Here is a 20,631-nt window from a genome sequence, read left to right on the forward strand (position 1 = left end):
TCTTGATTTGAAGTTTGGCCACTGAATTTAAGTATGTGTATAGTAAGTAATCTAAAATGAAAGCTCAGAATCCTTCATCATACTGTAATTAATTCAGTGTTTAGAAGATTAGACAGCTGCATAAAAACACCATCATATTTTCTTAGGGACAGCATAATTTAAACAAGACTAACTCGAGACTGAACAAAGCTACTTCTGATATTGTGTCATTCAGGAACTGGACAATTTGTTCTTTAATTACAGCACCAGAAGTGCTACGCAGTCAAATCATATACATAGCTACCCAGCAAAAGGATTAGAAGAAGCTGAAAAGATTAAGTAGGCAGGATAACATAACTCACACTGCATGGTCTGCTTTCTTCTTGTAAAGGCTGACCCACATAAAGAATCGCTGCATCAGCTGGTGCTCGAAGCTTTCAGGGAGCTTCTGCCATGGCACTGAAGTGCAGCAACTCAGCCTGCAGCACCACAGCACCCTCAGCCCAGACCCCACTGACACATACAGTCTCTTCGGGTGTACCAAAGATCACTACGATAGAAACGTTTTCAAAGCATTGCCTAAAATTGAAGATGTAAAGGGGTGACAAAAAATAAAAATGTTCATTTGCTGTTTCCTGAAGTAGTCAAAAAACTTTTGATGAGGTGGGGAGAGGGGAAGGAAGGAATTGTTGGTTTGCTGGTTTTTTTTGTACATTACAGACTGACTTGTGACAAACAAGGTTTGTTCTAGTATAACTGAGCATTTTCTGGCAATTTAAAAGAGAGGGCTTGAAAGGCCATTTGCAGAATCCTAAACCTGGGCAGGAAACAAACAGCAGCATAACTGGGATAGCAGATTGTGAACATTTGCTTGCTCTATTATTTCATTCTCTGGTACAGAAGATATATACTACCCAGTCTTAAAGTAATCCAAAACCAAGAACTAAGGACAACATAAATAGCATGAAGTAGAAATTATTTCTGTGCATGGTGCTTATCTTCAATACAAAAATTATGTCAAGATTAACATCTAATATGCAGTAAATGGTCCTTCAGTGGACTCAAAACACATTTGATTACTTCAAGCTTTTACCATAATTATGTTTTTGTAGTTTATTAAGATAATCTTTTACTTATCATTCAGTTTCCTACAACAGACCATGATTATATTCTAGAAATGTCACAGAGGATTTCCTTGAAAAAAAAGCATTAGGCTTAGTGACAAATTTCATAAATGCTTTAATCTAGATGTTGTGCTTTAAAAAATCAGGTATGTAGAGTCAAAATTTCCTAAGTAAATAGCATCTACAACTTCCCATTTGATTTTTCTTTGCAGATGCATATTTCGTACATACATTTCATGATCTAAAGCACAACCAATGTCAAGAAAACAGAAACATTTTCAAGGAAGCCTTTATGAAGCTTCCATCTTGCATGTTGCAGCATGTCCTGAACCTACCTGCAAGAGAGGTCAACTGTGGAGTCTCGTTAAGTGACTTAATTTACTCATAATAAGCACCTTGAATTTTACAGGGAGGTGGACAACCACACACGCCTTCATTTGAGCAAATGACCTCTGCACTTTAAGTTGGCAAGGGCTACTTTTCAGGTTTTGCCACAGGTAGCTTTATGGTCATACAAAGAAACAGAGACATGGATACCTACAGTAAAAGTCATAGCTGAGACAAAAATAGCTGCTTACATCCAACTTGACTAGAAGCAACTCTAGCACTGCCTAGCAGTGGGATGCTTTTAAAGACTCAGAAAAGTCATACAAACTTTTGGTCTGAGAAGGCAGTTTATACACCTCCATTATTAATGTTTAGCTAAAGGGCAACCACATCCTAGCAAGGCAAGATGAAAGCATCAGGTTTTGGAATCACAAAACTTGTGATGTCAGTACTAATTGCTTCTGATCTACCCAATGGTCATCATATCTGATACACTCTTTTTTCCTTTTTTTTTCTTTTTTTTAAAAAATTATAGAATAGCCTGGGTTGAAAGGGACCTTTTAAGATCACCCCTGCTATAGGCAGGGACACCTTCTATTAGACCCAGTTGCACAGAGTCCCATCCAACCCAGCCTTAAACGCTGTCAGGGATGGGGCAGCCACAAATTCTCTGGACAAATAGTCTATTCAAGTCTGTAAACTCTTTTAGGCCACACCACACTTAGAGCTTGTTGCTGTAATTCCTCTCAATGGAATCCCAATCCCAGCTGGACCATAAAACAAAGAGTTAAAAATATCTTCCAGGCTAGTCTAGGACTTATGAGTTTTCCAGAAGAATGTTTACATAATAGGTAAAATCCAGGCCTTCTAAAAAGAAAAACCGACACTTCTCCCTAGTCAGCTGCATGAGAAAAAAGAGAAATCTCAGTTTCCTTCAACAGAAGGAAATGGCAACATTTCTGCCTTTGTTAGAACAGTTTTGTCTAGCTCTACCACAACCAGCTAAGGATCTCCTCCACTCTGGGTCACACTGGAAGCAATTCTGGCATCTGGTTTGAGACAGAATCTGTTATGTCCTCCATCCTTTCCCAGTATGTGGTTAAACCCAGTATTTACTGAAATGAATCTTCACAGCACTGCTCTGCTTCTATCAGTACCATCCCTTCCCCTGTCTTCCCCTCTTCTGAGGAAAAGGGGAAGAGGAAACCTAGGATAGAGAAGATTATAACAGGTCAACTCAACCCAGCTCTGGACCTCATATAGTCTCACTTAACTAGGGAGGTAAACCTTAAGAGGTGAAAATACCTGCTTTGAAACACTATCTAATCTTTGCTTTGCTAATGCTTTGAAACACTGTCTATCTAATGGTAACACAGGTATCATTTCCAGGGTTCACAGGTAATTATTTTCAAACCAACCAGCACAGCTAGAAAGCTGCACTGCTCACTTTGGGCATCCTAGGCAGCTGCACTCATGCATTTTGCAGCAATGTTCTATTTATTTAGCCACTGACCTTAAACATACTAATAACTCCATGATGTACATATATGTTTTTGTGCACTTCTCTTTTGGTATTCTGAAAAACCTTTTTATCTTTCAGCATAAATTGGTAACACACCCTTTTAACCTTTACAAGTGTATGTAGACTGTTTGAAACAAATAGACACTGGAAAAATAAGTAGAGTCCTATTTTAGTCAATTCACAGTCAACCTAGAAAAGGCCTGAATTCCCTTCCTCTCACAAATGGCTTTTCCATGACTTTAATGGCTATAAGTCTTTGCTCAAAGCACACTATTCCTGTCATATTTCAGACCATCCAACAGTGTTCCAGGTGATAATGCAGATTTCTACAATGACATACAGATACTGCTGTGCCATTTTTCATGCTCCATTTTAAAGACACTATTTTACAATAGCAGAAGTTTTTCTAAGGTGACTTCAGTATGTTATTCTATACTAGGAAAAGCTGTTAATGTAAAACATAGCAATATGTAGGAGTAATTCAATTTTTTTCTCTCCGTGCATTACTTTACACTTTCCAGCATTAATTTTGGTCTGTGATCATGATAGCCTGACATCTAGCTTAGCTAGAAAGCAGTGGGATTTTCTATTTTTGTCTGATCTTGAAAAAAATATTTTAACCAGTTCATCACCTACATATTTTGCTACCCGCTTTCCAAAACTAAAGGAAATAGGTCCTTTGGTAGCCTGTGACAGATTACAATCACTTTGATAAGCAAAACTCAACTCTTCATTCCTATTTGTTCCTTTCTTCCCTAGGGATTTTTGATCTATTTATTGCTCATCATGTGACAATTTAGGAGGGACTATAACTTGACTTTCAAAAGCCTTTGATATGGTTATTTCTGGACCGCTCTAAGAATTACAGGAGGTTTTTAGTAGCTATGCACAACTCATGAATAGAATTCTGAAACATATGAGAAGTTTGAACTTCCCTTATCTCACCTGCCACTAACAAAAACCAAACACTTCATAGTCTCTATAATGCTCAGGATGACTAATGACATTGTGGTGATTTACTAAAACATGAGCTGAAATTCCAAGGAATAGCCAGCTACAGAACATAACATTTTCATATAGTCTCAGCCGCCTTACTTCAAAAGTTTCTTTTCTGTGGGTACGCAAGGATTATTTTTACAAATATGTCTATAAAATCCTACTTGCTCTAGTGATTGGATGTTTTTATTCATTTGCTTTTGCACTTCATCTTTTGACCCTCTCTCTAAGCTATATACATATAGCTTACATATCTCCTTGATATGTAAGAGGATGCACCTTGCACAGTCTGTTGGCGTAACTGGGACTTTCTACCTTAATTAGTTTTTGGCACCTTTCTCGTGCATGGCTCTGACAGCCCACATGCTCTCCTAAATCACTCACTTAAGAAACAATATGCAGGAAATGAATAGATGTTATATTTAGAACTGAAGTGCTGAGTAAAAGTGTTTTATTCTTTTTATCATTTAAATTAAACATGCTGTTTAAATCCCTCGGTGACTTCCCATTCACCTCCCACAGTAATCAGAATCACATGCTTCTGAAGTGCAGGATTACAGATCAGTATCTCTTCTGTAACACACTCCTGCCTCAACCCCACTTCTCTCTCACCCCATCACCTCCTCCAAGAGTTTCTGATTCATTCCTTGGCTCTTGCTTAGACCATGCTGACATAGCCAAGCTACAAGCCTCTTCACCACCTTTGCCCACAAGCCTCTTCCAAATAAGCAGAAACAAGTGGTTTCATAAACCTCAACCCACATTCTCACTCCCACAAAAAACCAAAACAAAACAAAAAAAAACCCAAAACACCAAACCACAAAAAAACAGAACACCCAAACATCTTCTGAAGGTACAGAGATTTTGAGACAGGGGAAATCTGTGATTCAGTCCACAAGACAACAGTCTCTCTCTGGAAAAAGTATGACTCTCTGCCTCCTACACACACTGGCACTTGATAGTCCAAGACAGTCTTTTACAGTCTTGGGACAATTTTAATTCACTCCTCATACCTTATGATCCACATTTTAGATTAATTTTCTCTGTGGTGCTCATTCTCTGCTCTGTTTCTTCTTTATGTATTTCTCTTTGGTACCTACAAGCCAGTGTACAACAGCTCAAATGTCCATTCAGGTTCATCTTTTCATTCTTACAAGGCTCATACTCTTCTGCCTACTCAATTTTCTTCATGAAAAAATTCTTGGATCCCCCTTCAGACAGCCAAAAAAAAATTAAAAAGCATCATTTGGAGGACAGAGAGAAATAGCATAAGATATCTGCAGAAGGGAAACAAAAAAAAGCAGGAACATAAAAACGTGAATACCTCAGGAGAGAGTATTTGCCATATCAGTGCAACATCTGCTTCTCCTGGTTCTGGTGGTCCTGCCACCATTTTTCCCTCTGCCTTAAGCTGTACAGACACAGCAATTGCTTTCCCTGCAAACTCTTTTTGCTACTTACCTCGTGAACTTCACCGTCCTCTATAATCCAAGGGAGAACACAGGAAAGAATTTATTCCTAAATGAAATAGTATAAATTGTATTTATTCAGTTCGTCTTAACAATACAAAAAATATTGAATAGACAAGTCCAAGAGACTCTTTAGGAAGACAGCCCAGCCCAAGAGAGAATCGAGACAGCAGGTGAGTGTTTCTGCCTGGATTGATCTGTGGGGCTGGCAGTGTGCACTGTACACATGTGACTGTGCATGAAAGGCATGCTCATGTGAAAGGCATGCTCAGCCTCACTGCCAGGCTGGAGCTTGGAGATACACAGCTGCAGCCACCTAGTTGTTATCAGGCTACCAGTTTCAGCAACCCTGGATGCTTTACTCACGCTGAGCACACAGTGTGATTTCCTCCTGTCACATACCAGCAAGCAAGCCAGATCAGAAACGGAAATCCTTTAAGAGAGCATCAAACATCTCTCAGATAAGTGTGAGGCTTTGGAATGCATCTTCAGCCACATCAAAAACCCAGTTCCTCAGTTAAAAACAAACATAGGGGAGTGACAATATAGCAACCGTAGCGATTCTGCAGTGCACAGAATAATAATGTGCCCCCAAAAACCAGGCAATTCTACTTTGCACATATATAATCGCTAAAATAAAAAAAAAGATATGCTATGAAAAAATAGAGAAAAATACCATTTAAATGCATTTAAAAATTGTCAGAGAGCAAAATATTAAATTTTCCAGCAAAGCTGTTTGCTTAGTATTTTGGTCAGCAGCTCTTAGGTGAAGCTTATTCACTTAAAGTGCAAATTAATGAAGCTTATATTTGTAATAAAATATGCCTGTAAAGAGATCATGCTCCTCTTTTGCCTTCCCTCCTACACTCATTCTCCTGACAAGCAGGCACATATAAACAAATGAAGAATGCCTACTAGGATTATTTAAGTGGAAAAAATGAGATAATTTACTGTTGTCTGACATGTCTTACAATGCATACAAATTCAAGGAGTGTGCCACTGTCTCTCCTCCAGCTATGCCACATATTAGTTGTTGTGCCCTCATATTATTAAAATCCTCAAAGCTGTTGTCATAAATACAAAAATAGGTCAAAAGGAGGTAACCAGATGGTTGCTTGAAGCCTTAAGTATAAAATATATACAATAGCAAAACACAGTCGTAGTCTTTCAGCACACAACCAAAGAGCACACTATAAGGCTGTTTAGTCCAGCATTAAGTTCTTGCCCAATAAGACCTAAACATGTTTCTATGAATAGGGTTTGCAATGAAACACATGTCAGCTTGGATTTAAGTATCTCTCTGCAGTGTCAGCAAGCCTCTAATATTATTAGAACTGTACTGTCATAAAAGAATAAAAGTGAAAGTTTGGATTACCATGTAGTTTCAACACACATTAGAATTTAAAAAACATCAGTTAATCCTGTTTTAATCATAAACTCATTAGGATGAGCCAGTTTCATCAAGCATTTTAACCTGAATGACACTGAATACAACTTCAGACTTTGCCAAAGCTTTCATAATTTAGTATCTATGCCACAGCAGCCAAAATGGAGATGAGCAGAAAGGCCAAAGGCTTGTTTATTTTTAAGGCTCTAGAAGATGAACCAATAAAGAACTCCATCTTCTCCTAAAGCTATAATAATATCTGTGTCAGGGAAATAAGATCACCAACCATCAATAGTTTTTGACACTCTAATAGCTCGATTACATAAAACATTTTTTGAAAAAGAAAATACTTTCAAGAACTTGTGCAGTTGCCTGAAACATATTAAGAAAGAAAGAAGTGAGTTTATGGACAGAACATTTTAGGTTTTCATGAAGGCAAAGCAAAAAGTGACGGTAAAATGAAATATGATGTTTTCAAGATTAATCTGAGTCTGGAAAAAGCCAGGATATGGAAGATAAGGGAACCAAAGCCCACGACATCTCAGAAACAAGCAGGATTATAACCTGTCACCTCAGGGCTCAATAATTAGCACCTTACTCATGATATATTAAAGGCAGGAAGCCAAATCTGTCCAAAATTGTATAGGAGATTATTTGGGAATCAGAATTTAGTATTATAAATAAAACTACATGAACAGCTTAAAAGACAGCTGTACAGTTTTAATGAAGATTTGGCCTACCAGTCTGTCTAAAAGAACATGTGCTGCACTGGGATATTTTGCTGAGAGTTGCTGGCAAGTTAAATTTAAGTCACAGGAAACAAGTTCACAGATTTCACCCCTAAAAATGCTATCAACAAACTTTACATTAAAGTCAAAGCTATTTTTATTTTTTGAAAGAATCTACCATGGCTATTGACAGGGAAATCAGTGCAATATTGCTTTTTAGGAACAGTAAAAGAAACAACTTACACTCATTTACTTCAAAAAATTATCACTTGAAAGAAAAAAAAAAAAAACACAACAAAATCAGTAATCAGTTTAGCTGTTATCTTCAATAGGATTGGTATTATCTGACCTAACTGCATTCTTCTTTAGAAGCATGTAGACTTTAGCAATAAATCAGCTCAGAGGAATATTCACATGGTCCAATGTCCTGTCTCCAGCACCTAACATGTAAGCAGCCATGTACTGCAGGAAAGATTTTGGAAGCTAAACCAAGATGGAGTGACTGTCTAGGCACTGTGGAGATACAAGAGGAAATCTGTACAAAGAACCAGTACAGGGACAGGAACAGGGACAGCCACAATGACAACCAACTGGCTTAAAACATAACTCAAAATTCTATTCAATTAATAAATACTATAGGCAAATGCAAGTAAATAAAAGGCTTTTATGAACAACCTGTCAGCAAGCTTCAGAGAAGCCAACCTGATTAGCCTGTGGTACAGCAGCAACAGTTTTATTAAGTTACTTGCATCTGCTAGAATGCTGTGACTGCTTCCAGCTAGAAAAACTGCTATCATGACCCATGCTGTCATCACCAAACTGCACTGTCTAGAACATCATCATCTATTTGAAATTGCTGCTAATTTAGAATAAATTCTTCTTTAGGAGCCCTTCATTTCAGTAGAGTGCACGACTTAGGTTGTACCGGACCTGTATTAAGTGGTCTCCTGGTGACATGCAAGGTGTTAATCATGACCAGTAGGGATGCAATTGCCTAGATTCAGCCCGCCAGCACCCACTCTTCTCAAGATATACTTCTACTTAAGCTGTTTCACTTTTCCTGATTACAAAAAGCTTTTTAAGGAAGAGGTGGCTAGAGGCACATCTGTCAATGCATCAAGATCAGACATTCCCTTCCTGCCCCTTTTAGGTTTCTAAGTGCGGCATTTTTTCCCACACATCTCTTTCTTAGGTTCTCTGAAGGAAAACAGCCAATTCCCATAGAAGCAATTTCAGCATTACCTTCTCTCAAACCAGTTTCTTATATAAAATATGTATTTTATATTTGAAACAGAACCTACTGCATTATAAGATTTAGTGAAAGCTTCACAGGATTCAGTTCAGTTGAATAAATATTTCTTTTATCTCTTCCACCCACTTATACAGCAGCAGGCACACTTCCAGGACACAGAATGCACGTCTCTGTTCAAGCACTGAATTCAACTCCCTCCTCTTACAATGCCTAATCACACATTTGTAAAGAACCTTTGCAAAGTCTGCCTTGGATTCTAAAAAGGAAAAATCTACCCCAATTAACACAGAAAACTTCCAATATTCTAAAGAAAATATACCCCTTTGGATAGACCCCTTTGAAAGGGAGGGACATCTTTTTGATCCAATAAGGGAAAAGACAAGTTCTGTAGTGTATGAAGGTATACTTTATTGGCAGGCTCACAAACCCCAGAAAAACATTCCAAGCTAGATATCTAAAGTGAAACTAGTTCCAAAACACATGCTTTATGCTCTTCACACATCACAGTATATGAATTAACTCATATAAAGACAGTTTAGTCACCTGTTCATATACACAAAACACTCATTTTCAAGGATAAAGCTTGAAAAGGATCACAATATTACTAGGAGTATTTTGACTCTCAGCTGAGACACAAAGTTAGTATGGCTCTGAAGATTACCAGAATATAAACTCTAATAATTTGATCATGTATGTGCTCAAAGACTGTGGCAAATATTAAGTAAAGAGATCAGTCTCATAAACTGGCTTATATGAAGTCATTCTGTATTTTCTTCAAGCTAAAAGCACACACAACTAGCTGCTGTTGCTCTGCTGATGTGCAATAGTAAGTTGTTAAAATGGATATTCCATCATTGAACTCTCTTTTTAATTAAACTCTTGTGAACTGGTGTACCTGACCCTTAGTAGAAAGGGTACTGAATGAGAGAATCTGAGACTATCATGAGACACAGATGTGGGGAAAAAAAAAACAACTCCATTACTAAATATGACATTATGGTAATACAAGTTTCAGCACAAACATGCAGCCCCTAAACAGATTATTTCACATCCTACCCACATAAAACTGCAAGGGGTTCATCATAAGCACACCAATTCTAAGTACAATACAACAGTTCATTCTGAATATTTTCGTCTGATTTTATTCTAGTGCTTAGCAGAAGAGCAAATAAGGAATGTTTCATGCTGCACAGAATTTTATTTTTGCCTTTAAGTTAGTATCCAGTGAAGATCAGGCACAGTAGACACAGACCTTATGTCTGGGTGGACTTCATCTTATTGCTCATACATAGTTCTACTACATTTTATTGAAATTGTTGGGGGTTTTTGTTCTCCTCAACATACACAAGTCTGTACTGTTCATTATTTTGCATTCTATTTTGTGCAATGCTCTCTTCTACATTTTTCTTTCAGTTTTAAAATTACTTGTACATATCTCCTGCCCTTCCACCCCTAAACCAGATATAATTTTACAAGCTTTTCAGTGCTATTTTTTTCTGTTATTGGTGAATTTTAAAATATAATTAAACATTTATCCAAAATGAAAATACTTAATTTCTTTACTTTTTTTATTAAAAGCAATTTTAACGTGGTGTACTCTGGAAACAGACTTGCAAATTAGCATCTCTTCCTAACAGAACATTCCTGGTATGAACCTGAAGTCTTGCCCACTAAACTTACCAAAATACATGCTACTACTATTAAATCTGATAATGACTTCCCCTGGTTGCAGTTTTGGTTCATTAGAAATATTACGCTTATAAACACAAATGCTTAAAACAACAAATTCCTCAAAATGGCTTTTACCAAAATGAAAAGGTGCTACAATTTCTTTCTCCCACTGTATGACTACTTTCATGCTCTTATTCTTACTCTCTCTACCAGCACAAACATATAGTGACTACTAGAATCAATGTCATAAAGACATAACATTGTCTTTATTGATGACATAAAGAATCAAACACTGCATTTTTTATTCACAAGATAATAGTTTCACTCTTGTCTGCAGTAACAAGGCCTTAATGGACCAACTTGGCCAATGCATGTTAAATATGTAGATGTAAGTAAAAAGCTAAGAGTCTAGAAGAACAGAAGAGAAGAAGAATGGTAAAAGATTTAGAAATTTAGAAACTGCTGTCTCCAAAGAACAGTCTATGATGTTTAGCCTAAAGAAAAAAATTGAAGGACATGAATAAGAACAGTCATTCAGTACATGAGATTATTGCAGCAAAACAGCAACAAGTTGTTTCATAAGACGACAGAAGGAAGTACCATTAATTAGTCTAATATAGACCAGGAACATTTAAGTCAGATACTACCTACCTTTTGAACTAGAAAAACTATTAAAGCAACTGGAATAAACCACCTAAGGATTATTATCCAGTTTGCATTGTTAGATTAAATATGTTCTGCCAAGTCTAGATACATTCAGCCACTGTTTCACTTCCCAGAGCTCAGCATCAATTATCTTTTATGCTATTCCCTCTTCTTTGCGCTCCTTTAACATACCCTCAGTCCAACTCGTGGAATGACCCAGTGCTTGTGGGTTATGCCACAAATACAATTCAGAAGCTGACCATCTCAAAAAGAACACATCTGTTTTCTTAAACTGTAAGACTTCTCTGGGTTTTGGTGTGAGGCACAGGCTCATTTTCAACCTTGAGGATTTTTCAGGATTTCAACAACCCTACAACACTGATCAGCTAGAGGTGATGATGTGCAGCAGGAATAGTCAACGCCCATACTACCAAACATGGTACTGTAAAATGTCTACCTTAGGAAATAGCTAGGACAACATTAGGATCTTCTTTTTTGAGGATTTCTTGAGGAAAGCAGCTGCTTTTTTGGACCTTGTTTTGACAGCATCTTAAATCAAATGTGCTGTCAACTCTTATGCCCACACCCAATGACACCATACAAATAGAAGCATCTCTGTTGTACTTTTTATGGCAATCTACATGAACAGTAAGAGTTACAAAATAAAAATGCATATATATTACTGTTCATAATATGCTTATTACTATGCAAACATTGTTCTTGAATAATTTCAGAAAATCGACAGAAAAAATGATACTTCTTGAAAGTGACCCTATTCAGGATTCTGGAGTTTATGTTTGTTGTACCTAACTAAATTTTTTAAAGGAAAAAATATGTTAGGACACAGTTATACAATTGTAAAAATAATTTTTTTGTGATTTTCTCTTCTACTATCTCTCACACTTATCTTGTTCAAAAGCAAGACAGCAGTAGCAGCAACTGAAACTACCTGAAATGCTTGCCCCAGGCCACAGGGAAACATCTACTCCCAACATCGGTGTATGTTCCTACACTTCAATACACTAACCCTAAGCATTGGGTGAAAACAACTGACAGGGCTGTGATCCGAGCTAAGAATAACTCAAAAGTCCCCCAAAAATCCATGTGGGGTGGAAGTGGAAATACAGAGTGTTATGCTGTCAGATGTTTTTTTGAGTTCAGTGATCTGCTTTATTAAACAGTCCAGCAAACAGTTGTATAAGCACAATTAAAGGAACAGAGACCTGTAGCAGGGAATCAGAAAGGAACCAAATCACCTAACTTGTGTTTATTCAAGTAATTGAATAAACTCAGCCTGTATCAGGCTGGCCTCTAAAGCCCATAAAAAATCCACAGCCCACCAACAACTGCAGGAATTTCTCCTCCAATATATTTGTGCTCAGGAGAGGCCTGAGGTGTACAGCTGACTAAAAAGGGCTGCAGTGCATTCGCATAGCGTGGGAGAGTTACTCACGCATGAGCTTCTTATAGTAACCAACTCTCCCACATTGTGCACTGCATGTAGTTAATACCTATATGGATATCAAAAAATTTGGTATGGAAGAAAGTTGATTTGCTTTCTGAAAACATTAACGCTGATATTCCCTTCTTAAAATATGAAGAATGATATATTGCACTAAGTCTGACATTCAATTTCATTCCTTAAAAAAAAAAAGGAAAAGCAAAGAGTTAAGAATGCAGAAAAATGTGACTTAATATGTAAATACAGCAGAAACACTGGTATGGCATTATGCAAAGTTAGTGCCACTAGAGATGAATTATAAAATAACTTGTTCTAAATTAAGGACAAACATTCAAAGAATGTACACATTCATATACCAGCTGTCTTATTGTTGCAGGCTGGGGGGAACCTATTGAACCAAGAACTGAAGAAAAGAACAAATGTTCTTTTGTATTTAACTAATGTAGCGATAACATCCAGCGATGAGGGCCTCCCATGTTGATAGTTTACAGGCTAAATGAATGTGGTTTTCTCCTCAATCACAGACTTACACCTAATTTTTCTACTTCCACACCTGCCCAAAAACATACGTAAGCTGAAACACAACAGTGGGGATTAAAAAATGGACAGCTCTCATCGACAAGTTGCAAAGGCACAGTTAGGAAGCACTCTTCTTTCCATCTCTACATCAAGTAAGATTCTAAGGAAAGAAGCTCAGAGTTAACCTGCCCCTTGAGAAAGACCAATGAGCTGGGCTACGATTATGTATTCCTTTATAATTACTTTTCATAAATATACAATGCAGCTATTTTAATACCAAGAACTACTTAGCAATTCTACATTACTTAAACATGAAGCTTGCACACCCTCTTCAAACATTGTATCATGTATTAGAAATTAATTCAATACCTATTTTTACTATGTATAACCTGAAGAGATGGAATGATACACTTGAAATCCCATCAGAGGTATCAGAACGAGAATCATAAGCAGCTAACTGGAAGATGACACTCCAGTTCAACACATTAATCCAAACATAAAATGGCATCTTAGGTTTTCACACTTCTGTATTCCTACAAGATAAATTCCTAACAACTACCAAAATTTCACAATATCTTCTAGGTCATATAGACAAGAAATTGAGAGCTAGAATTAATCTCAATAGCATGCAACACACTTATGGAGAGAACACATTTTTAACTAAGGCCTGACAATCTGCACTAGGTTTCTAGGTTTCCAGAAAATCACAGTAACAATTTTCCCATCTTGGCTTTCAAGCATAAGGAAAATAATTTGCATCAGCATATTTATTTTTATCCACAGTGTTTATTTCTGCTGTAATGCAAATAAACTCTACATATCTAGTAATAATAATGCAAAAAGGATGAAAGCGACAAAGTAAGTTTACATTCAATACAGTCATATTACAAGTATATTCACCATCAACATTAAAGTGCAACTATATTGGAAAAAAAATCAAAACCCAGCTAAGAAGTCTGACTTTCTTCTCAGTACTCAAGTAACAACAAACTTGTAATATCACTCACCAAGCCATATTATTTATACTAACATCCCCAGATCATCAGATATCTATCTTTAGACAGGTAACCTGAAGCCATGAAAATTAAAGCCCTAACAGATTCATGATCGTTAAACCCATGGATTTCTGCCCTTCAAAGATTCCTCTATGAGGAAGAAACTTAATGCTTTTCCTCCCCATTAACATGGAAGAGTCAGTATTGCCAAGGATAGGTGATAACACCTCCTCCTAGGCAGCACTTACAGCCAAATTATAATAGGACTGCCTGCTAAGTCCACTCCAATGTCATGGATCAAACGTACAAGATTAGGGCCATCAAGTTCTGTCAGCAAGACAGAATATTCTACTTTAAGGATGAAAAGCCAGAATGATCAAGCAGCAAGAGGTCTGTTAGGGAATGTCTGACAATGTCTGACAGAGTCTGACAGCTCTGGATTTGCTCAAGGTCTTCCACAGCGATACAGAGATTTGGGCAATGACCAGATTGATAAAATACAACAGAATTTCAGTCTTTTTTTTTCCACTATGCACATTCATCATCAGAGCAGAACAATTCCTTGAAAAGGAAGATTGTTAAGAAACAAGTCATTAAGAAAGACAAGAAATTAGTCTCACAGAATTAAACGACTTATGATATTACCTAAGATATGAAAGTCTTAGTAGCAGGATATTTTGTTGGCAGCATTTCTCATTTCAGGAAGTATTCAGTCAAGCATGGCTAAAACAAGCAGTGTCCCCATTGGATTCAGCAGCCAATAAAATGCTATTAATTTCAGCATAATGTCCAGTTAAAGGAATTAATTTCAGAATATATAATTGCAACAGAAGTTTTCAGTGAAAAATACAGCAACATAGTTTTGCACCCTGCTAAAGCAGCAACATAACTGCTAATAACCAGTTCTTTGGCACTGGGCAAGAATAGAAAGAGGAGCATAGCAGTACAAGGAAAACATGAGAATTAAATGTATCACCCCTTATGCAACTAGTTTTAAACTTATCAAATCTCTAGAAAAAATCTCAAAATATATTGGAAGGAAAATCTACTCTGTCCATCTGAAGTCCACCTCCATTTAGAATATATTAAATGCAGGAGGTTATGTTTTCTAAGCTAGTGTTTGTTTTATTCTAATTGAAGCTTCATCTTAAGGTACAGTAAATTCGAAAAACATTATCTCTGTGTGGGATGGACAAAACCTTCATGATAGATATTAGTTGATTTAATTAAAAAAAAAAAAGCAGTAGCTAAAAATTTCTGCACAGGTGGTCACTGGCAAGTTACAGAGATTGAGCAGGAAATAGTACTTTATTGTGCAGGCTAACAGGGAAAAAATAAACAGAACAGCTTAACTGGACAACATGGTTTCACATCAAGGAATAAATCTATTTTGCTTACGTAAATTTCACTCAAATATTAGAGAACGGGTGGTACAGAGGTGGCTGACAGCATTAATTTTAGGCAGAGTAGACCACCTATTTTATTGCATTACATCAGGTTTGGTTGCAAACACCACTAAAGTCAACTAACTCTTCACTTGCTTGAATTGTCTTTGAATTTGACCCAGTATTTAAACAGCATGACTACTTGCTATGTAAGCATAAGGTCTGAAAATATTCCACTTTACAGATGAGATTTCCCATGTCAGAGTTGAACCACAATGACAAAATAAATGACTCTGCACATTGCATCTCATTTGTTGCAGAAAATACTCTCACTCTTACCTGCACATTTTCTTCTGTAACTTGAATTTCAGCAGTGTAAATATAATCAATAAGCATCCTTAGAGTCCAGCCATCAACTTCCTTTATTCGAACTTTTTTTGCTCGGCTTTCACTCATCTCACCTACAAACACAGTTTATTAGTCAAGTAAATAAGACAGAAATAGAGCATGAATGTAGAAGTTTAACAGCAGCAGAAATTTTGTGTATGAGCAGTTGTGATAGTAGAAAAACTTCAACACTAATAATTTAATTTCTTCCTTTCCTTCCTTCCTCCAGTGAGGAAGGAAGATTTTGTTGTCATCATGCAAATGCTACTTGGGTTAATACTTTTAGTGCAGGTTACTTATTTTTTCCAGTGTACAGTATCAGGAAAATATTGTTATCAGACTTAAATATGACACTTCAAATGCATACAAAAAACATTTTGCTGGGAAAGCCAGATATTAAAATACTCTAGCTTTATTAACTTCTTAATTGAAGGAGCATATAAAACACAGTCTGGAGTAAATTTATTTAAATAAGAAAAGTTATATCCCCACAGAAGAATTAACATACATATTTCTTTACTTGCCTATTTATTATTCCCTTAGCGATTTCACCTCTTTTGCAGCTCTAATTTAACAGCTCAAGCTAAGATAAAATGGTAAGCAAGGGAAAACTTGTTGGATCATTTTGTGGAGGCTGACATGTTGGCCATATGCCACAACCCATCTTCACAGAAAAGCCTGCAAAATATCTTCCACCTTCCAAAATATGATGTCTCTAAAAGTGAAATATTTTCTTTATGGCTGAAATAATTATCCAAATATATATTTTGAAGTAATGAATATAACCTTCTTCATGACTTCCAGATCAGGTAATCTCAGACCTTTAAACCCTGTTGCACTGACTTTCACTGAGAAACAAAACATGAACTACAAAAGTAATGTTGGAAGATATATAGAATTTCACTTTGGAAGAGTATATCCCAATCTCTGAATACATTAGTTTCTTATTCTTCTATGTTGGATATAATTTCTTTCCCTTGGGCATAGACATCTAGAAATAAGGGTATTTGTGATATACTAAATTTAATGTATACCACAAGAAAAGCAGACAGGATGGAGAAGTGAACAAGAACATGCTAAGCATTGCTGATATTTTCTTATGAAGTCACAGACATTTTCATTGCTTGTTACCCTCTGGTCACTAGGGTTAGTGTCAAGCACTTTACCCAGTGCTTTCAGCAACGAGATCATCACTGACAAATCTGTTATCACTATTCATGGTACCATACCTTTTTTTGAGCTGAAGGGTAAAGAATGGCATTGCAAATCTACCCTTTAAGTGGCAGAAGTTCAAAAGACATAAAAACCAGCAAAATCCAGCTCCCACAGAACTTTCTCCTTTCACCTGCACTTCTGAAACATTCCCCTACACCTTTGAAGGATGACTGCAGAACATTCCCTGCAGCGCCCTGTATTCCAAGTTCCTGCTTCTAGTTTGACACAGATTAAACCTATTGATCTTCAGAGCATGTAAGCTGCAACTTATTTATTATGCAAGTTGCTGTGGAGGTGGTCCTCTGGGAAAATTGTGTGTGTGGGAGAGCAGATTTTGATATTCTGCAAGCACATTAGATTTGTTTTCAGATTTTGTGTCAAGGCTTTTAGAGTCATGGATAGGCACCTTCTCTATTTAAAAACCAAGCCCAGAATATAAAAATAAAAAATTCTGAACAAGAAAACAAAAACACAACAAACAAAACAAGACACCCCACACCCAAACAACAACAACAACAAAACACCCAACCAAAATAACCCCAAAAATACTTGCTTCCAACTTTCATGTGAACCAGACATGCAATCTTACTACAATTCTAGATCAACCCATATCTGTTTGATAGATCAAATAGAGGAAACCAGAGATGCACTCAGCAGGCAGTCTCCATCTAGAATTCAACCTGCTGAAGAACTCCGTTTATGACTGGGAAGCAGCACCACCGTGTCTCCACAGAGTTCTTAATGACAGGAAAGCATATCATGAACAGAAAGAAAGCACTAAGCTGATCCAATCTCCCAAGCAGCAATAGCAAAGCACCAGCTTAGCTGAAGATACTAAGGGGCTACAAAGATACAAAGGGCTATCTAAAAAGCTTACATGGTTCCTCACAAAGTAATGCAAAGAAGGTCTTTTTCTTCTTTTTTATTTTTTTTTACCCAAGAATTTTAGAAATGGAGAATGTGAAGAGAACAGGTAAATTCCTAAGGATAACTGCCATCGTGGAAAAGAAAATTAAACCCAGGTTACCTTCATCTGAAATCAGGCCCTAGAGCCACTGAAGAATCCCTTCTCTGATGCTTTATAATCAATTCCTCTAAACATTTAAGAAGATTTAAATTATATTTCTAAACAATTCCATCGTATAAAACAAAAGAAATTTTCCTATTAACATAGATTAAATAGCAGGGACTCTCTTCCCCATCTCTTCATTGGATAATTTTTACTAACTTAATATATTTTGTAACTTTAAAAGACAGTAAATTTTTCTTTCCTGATAATTATTAGAGCTACCATTACATGTACAAATGACAAAAAGGAAAAAAAAAACAACAGGCAGAGAGTTTGAACCCAGTTAATGCCACATCCCAGCCTGCACTGCAGTAATATTTAATGACTCAGAGAATGATGGAATCAACCTGCAAACACGTGTTTAAATACAAGCTTCTAATTTCTAATCAAGAAGTAATCCTAAAGCATAAGAGTGCATTTTTTTCCACTGTCTTTTCAGTCCGTGTTTTATTCTGGATAGAAGAAGATACTTCTCCTTTTGGTTGTGACTGGTTAAGGGATCAAATTTGCTTATTTGAACTTGCATATGGATAAGAATAAAAATCCACCTAAGAAGTGTGGATTCCAGGCTTCATGAAGAGAACAATCACAATGAAATTCAGGAGTTTTTGTGTGAGGAATGGCTGAAATGCACCAATACCACAGCTGGGCCATGCTGTAAGCAACCTATAAGCCTAGTATAAAATCTGCTGATAACTCTTAAAGCCACAGCTGAATTCTATTTAAGCTCCCACCTATTTGGCTCACCAACTACACAAACCTCACCACAGATATATTAGTTAAACACTTCACACCCGTTACTCAAGTGAGTGTTCCCACCTCCTGCACCACTGGGGCTAAAGAACCCTTACATTTAAAAACATAAAACAAGTAAAAAATTTAAAAGGGAATAGAAGATTTCAGTAATTCCATCTGTGCAGCAGCTACAGACACTGCTGCACTAGCACTCTGAATGGGTAATAAACTTCTTCACAGAAAGGGCAGTCAGGGCAAGCAGAAGTGTCTTAATCACAGAAGACATAATAAAAAGCTATACACTGAGCAAAGAGTATTTGCAATGTGATAGTCAACAACAGTTAGTCTTTAATGCAGAACTAACATAAGAGGCTTGCATTTCTCTGCTACTAAGGTGATAAAAAGGAACTGTAGAAGCAGCTTTTCTATTCTAATTTTATAGACAGCAGTATAAAAGAAAAAAGAATTTATCAGTCACCCGCAATGTTTGCCTCAACCACAAATGCAAACTTAAAGAACTGCTTGAGGAAGAGATATTTAATTTTACAAGAAACTTTAAAGCATTTAAAGCATTCTTGTAGATGTTACTCCACTTCTGGCCTTGAATATGTCAAAATATTTGCCTATAAAATCAAGAATGATCAGCTGCTTCCCCAGAACACAACAGTATTTCAAATTTCATCCATCTTGTTGCATACAATTAAAATTATTAAAACATCAATCTGCTTGCATATGGGCAGGCCAAGAGTCATAAATCTACCTCCATCTGAGCTGGTGGTCAGAAGCAATGGATTACAGAAAAGTCTTTTAATTTCAGACAGTTGACATTAACTACAAAGCTGGCACAAGATTTGAAGAGGAACAGACAAAACCTCATAAGTTAATTTTAACATGCATTTAGTAGCATTCCTCCTTTGGCACTGAATTTCACATTATTTCAATGTGATTTATAACCATGATGGAATTAAACCCACACACAGGAATTTCAGCTGGAGGCTTCTATGAACCTGAACTTATCTTAGCCTTACAAGCCCTCAGCATTCCTGCTCCAGCAATAAAGCAGTAACTTGGCCAGCATGGAGTGAGCAGAAGTCGAATCAAGCCTGTACAGAAAAGTAGTGGCAATGATGCAGAATACATATGTCATGGAGAATTACCCTGAAAATACTGAAACATGCACTCCAGCTATAGGCTGCCAAAGCCACAGAAAGCTTTTGTATCTACTAACAGCCTAGAGCGCTCATGGGCTGAAGAGTGTAGGAGCAGTAGCTGTTAAAGGACATAATTTACTCCAAAATTCACATGAAAGTTATTTTAACTTCTTTTGGACAAGTGAGATTACTAGAGGCTTAAAGGGTATAATAATTTGACTATCACTGGCTTACTTAACATCTAATTTGTTTCTTAATTAAGGAGACTTTTTAAAGCATTCATCATGCTAAGAAAGGCTACCTTCACAGTATGTCCTTAGACTGCAAAAAGAAAAATCATTAAGAATACCAAATGTTCCTATTGGCTTACCTAAAAATCAAATTAGATCCTAAAAAGCAAAAGTCATGAAATTTTATTCTTTATACAGTTAGACTGGATTACAACATAGGAAGTATTGAAACATTTAGTACCTGTAAACATGGCATGGAAGTAGGGGCTGCAGGCGGCTAACACAACTCTATGCGCTGCAATTTCCATGTCTTCAGCTACTATCGTCACATCACACAGCAAGTTTTGACTATTTAGAAATATCAGAGAAGGCAATTTCACATA

General features: G+C 36.7%; 1 protein-coding gene across 6 annotated transcripts in view; it reads right to left on the reverse strand.

The window, feature by feature from the left end:
• KLHL2 (kelch like family member 2) overlaps positions 1-20,631 on the reverse strand; it is a 54,216-nt gene that overhangs the window by 26,087 nt on the left and 7,498 nt on the right. For 4 of the 6 annotated variants that reach the window (XR_005256726.1, XM_038135172.1, XM_038135173.1 and 1 more), the window contains exons 3-4: positions 20,490-20,596; positions 15,801-15,922 (exon numbers count right to left, since the gene is read on the reverse strand). Coding sequence is in view for 4 of the 6 variants with exons in the window: in XM_038135172.1 (XP_037991100.1) it covers positions 15,801-15,922; positions 20,490-20,596 (229 nt within the window). In the remaining 2 variants the exon portion in view is untranslated. Of the gene's footprint in view, positions 1-5,409; positions 5,467-15,800; positions 15,923-20,489; positions 20,597-20,631 lie in introns of those variants that run through there. The other 2 variants (XM_038135176.1, XM_038135175.1) reach the window with 2 other exon arrangements.

This window comes from Motacilla alba, chromosome 4, assembly GCF_015832195.1.
Source record: "Motacilla alba alba isolate MOTALB_02 chromosome 4, Motacilla_alba_V1.0_pri, whole genome shotgun sequence".
In the NCBI taxonomy this organism is placed as follows: Eukaryota; Metazoa; Chordata; class Aves; order Passeriformes; family Motacillidae; genus Motacilla; species Motacilla alba.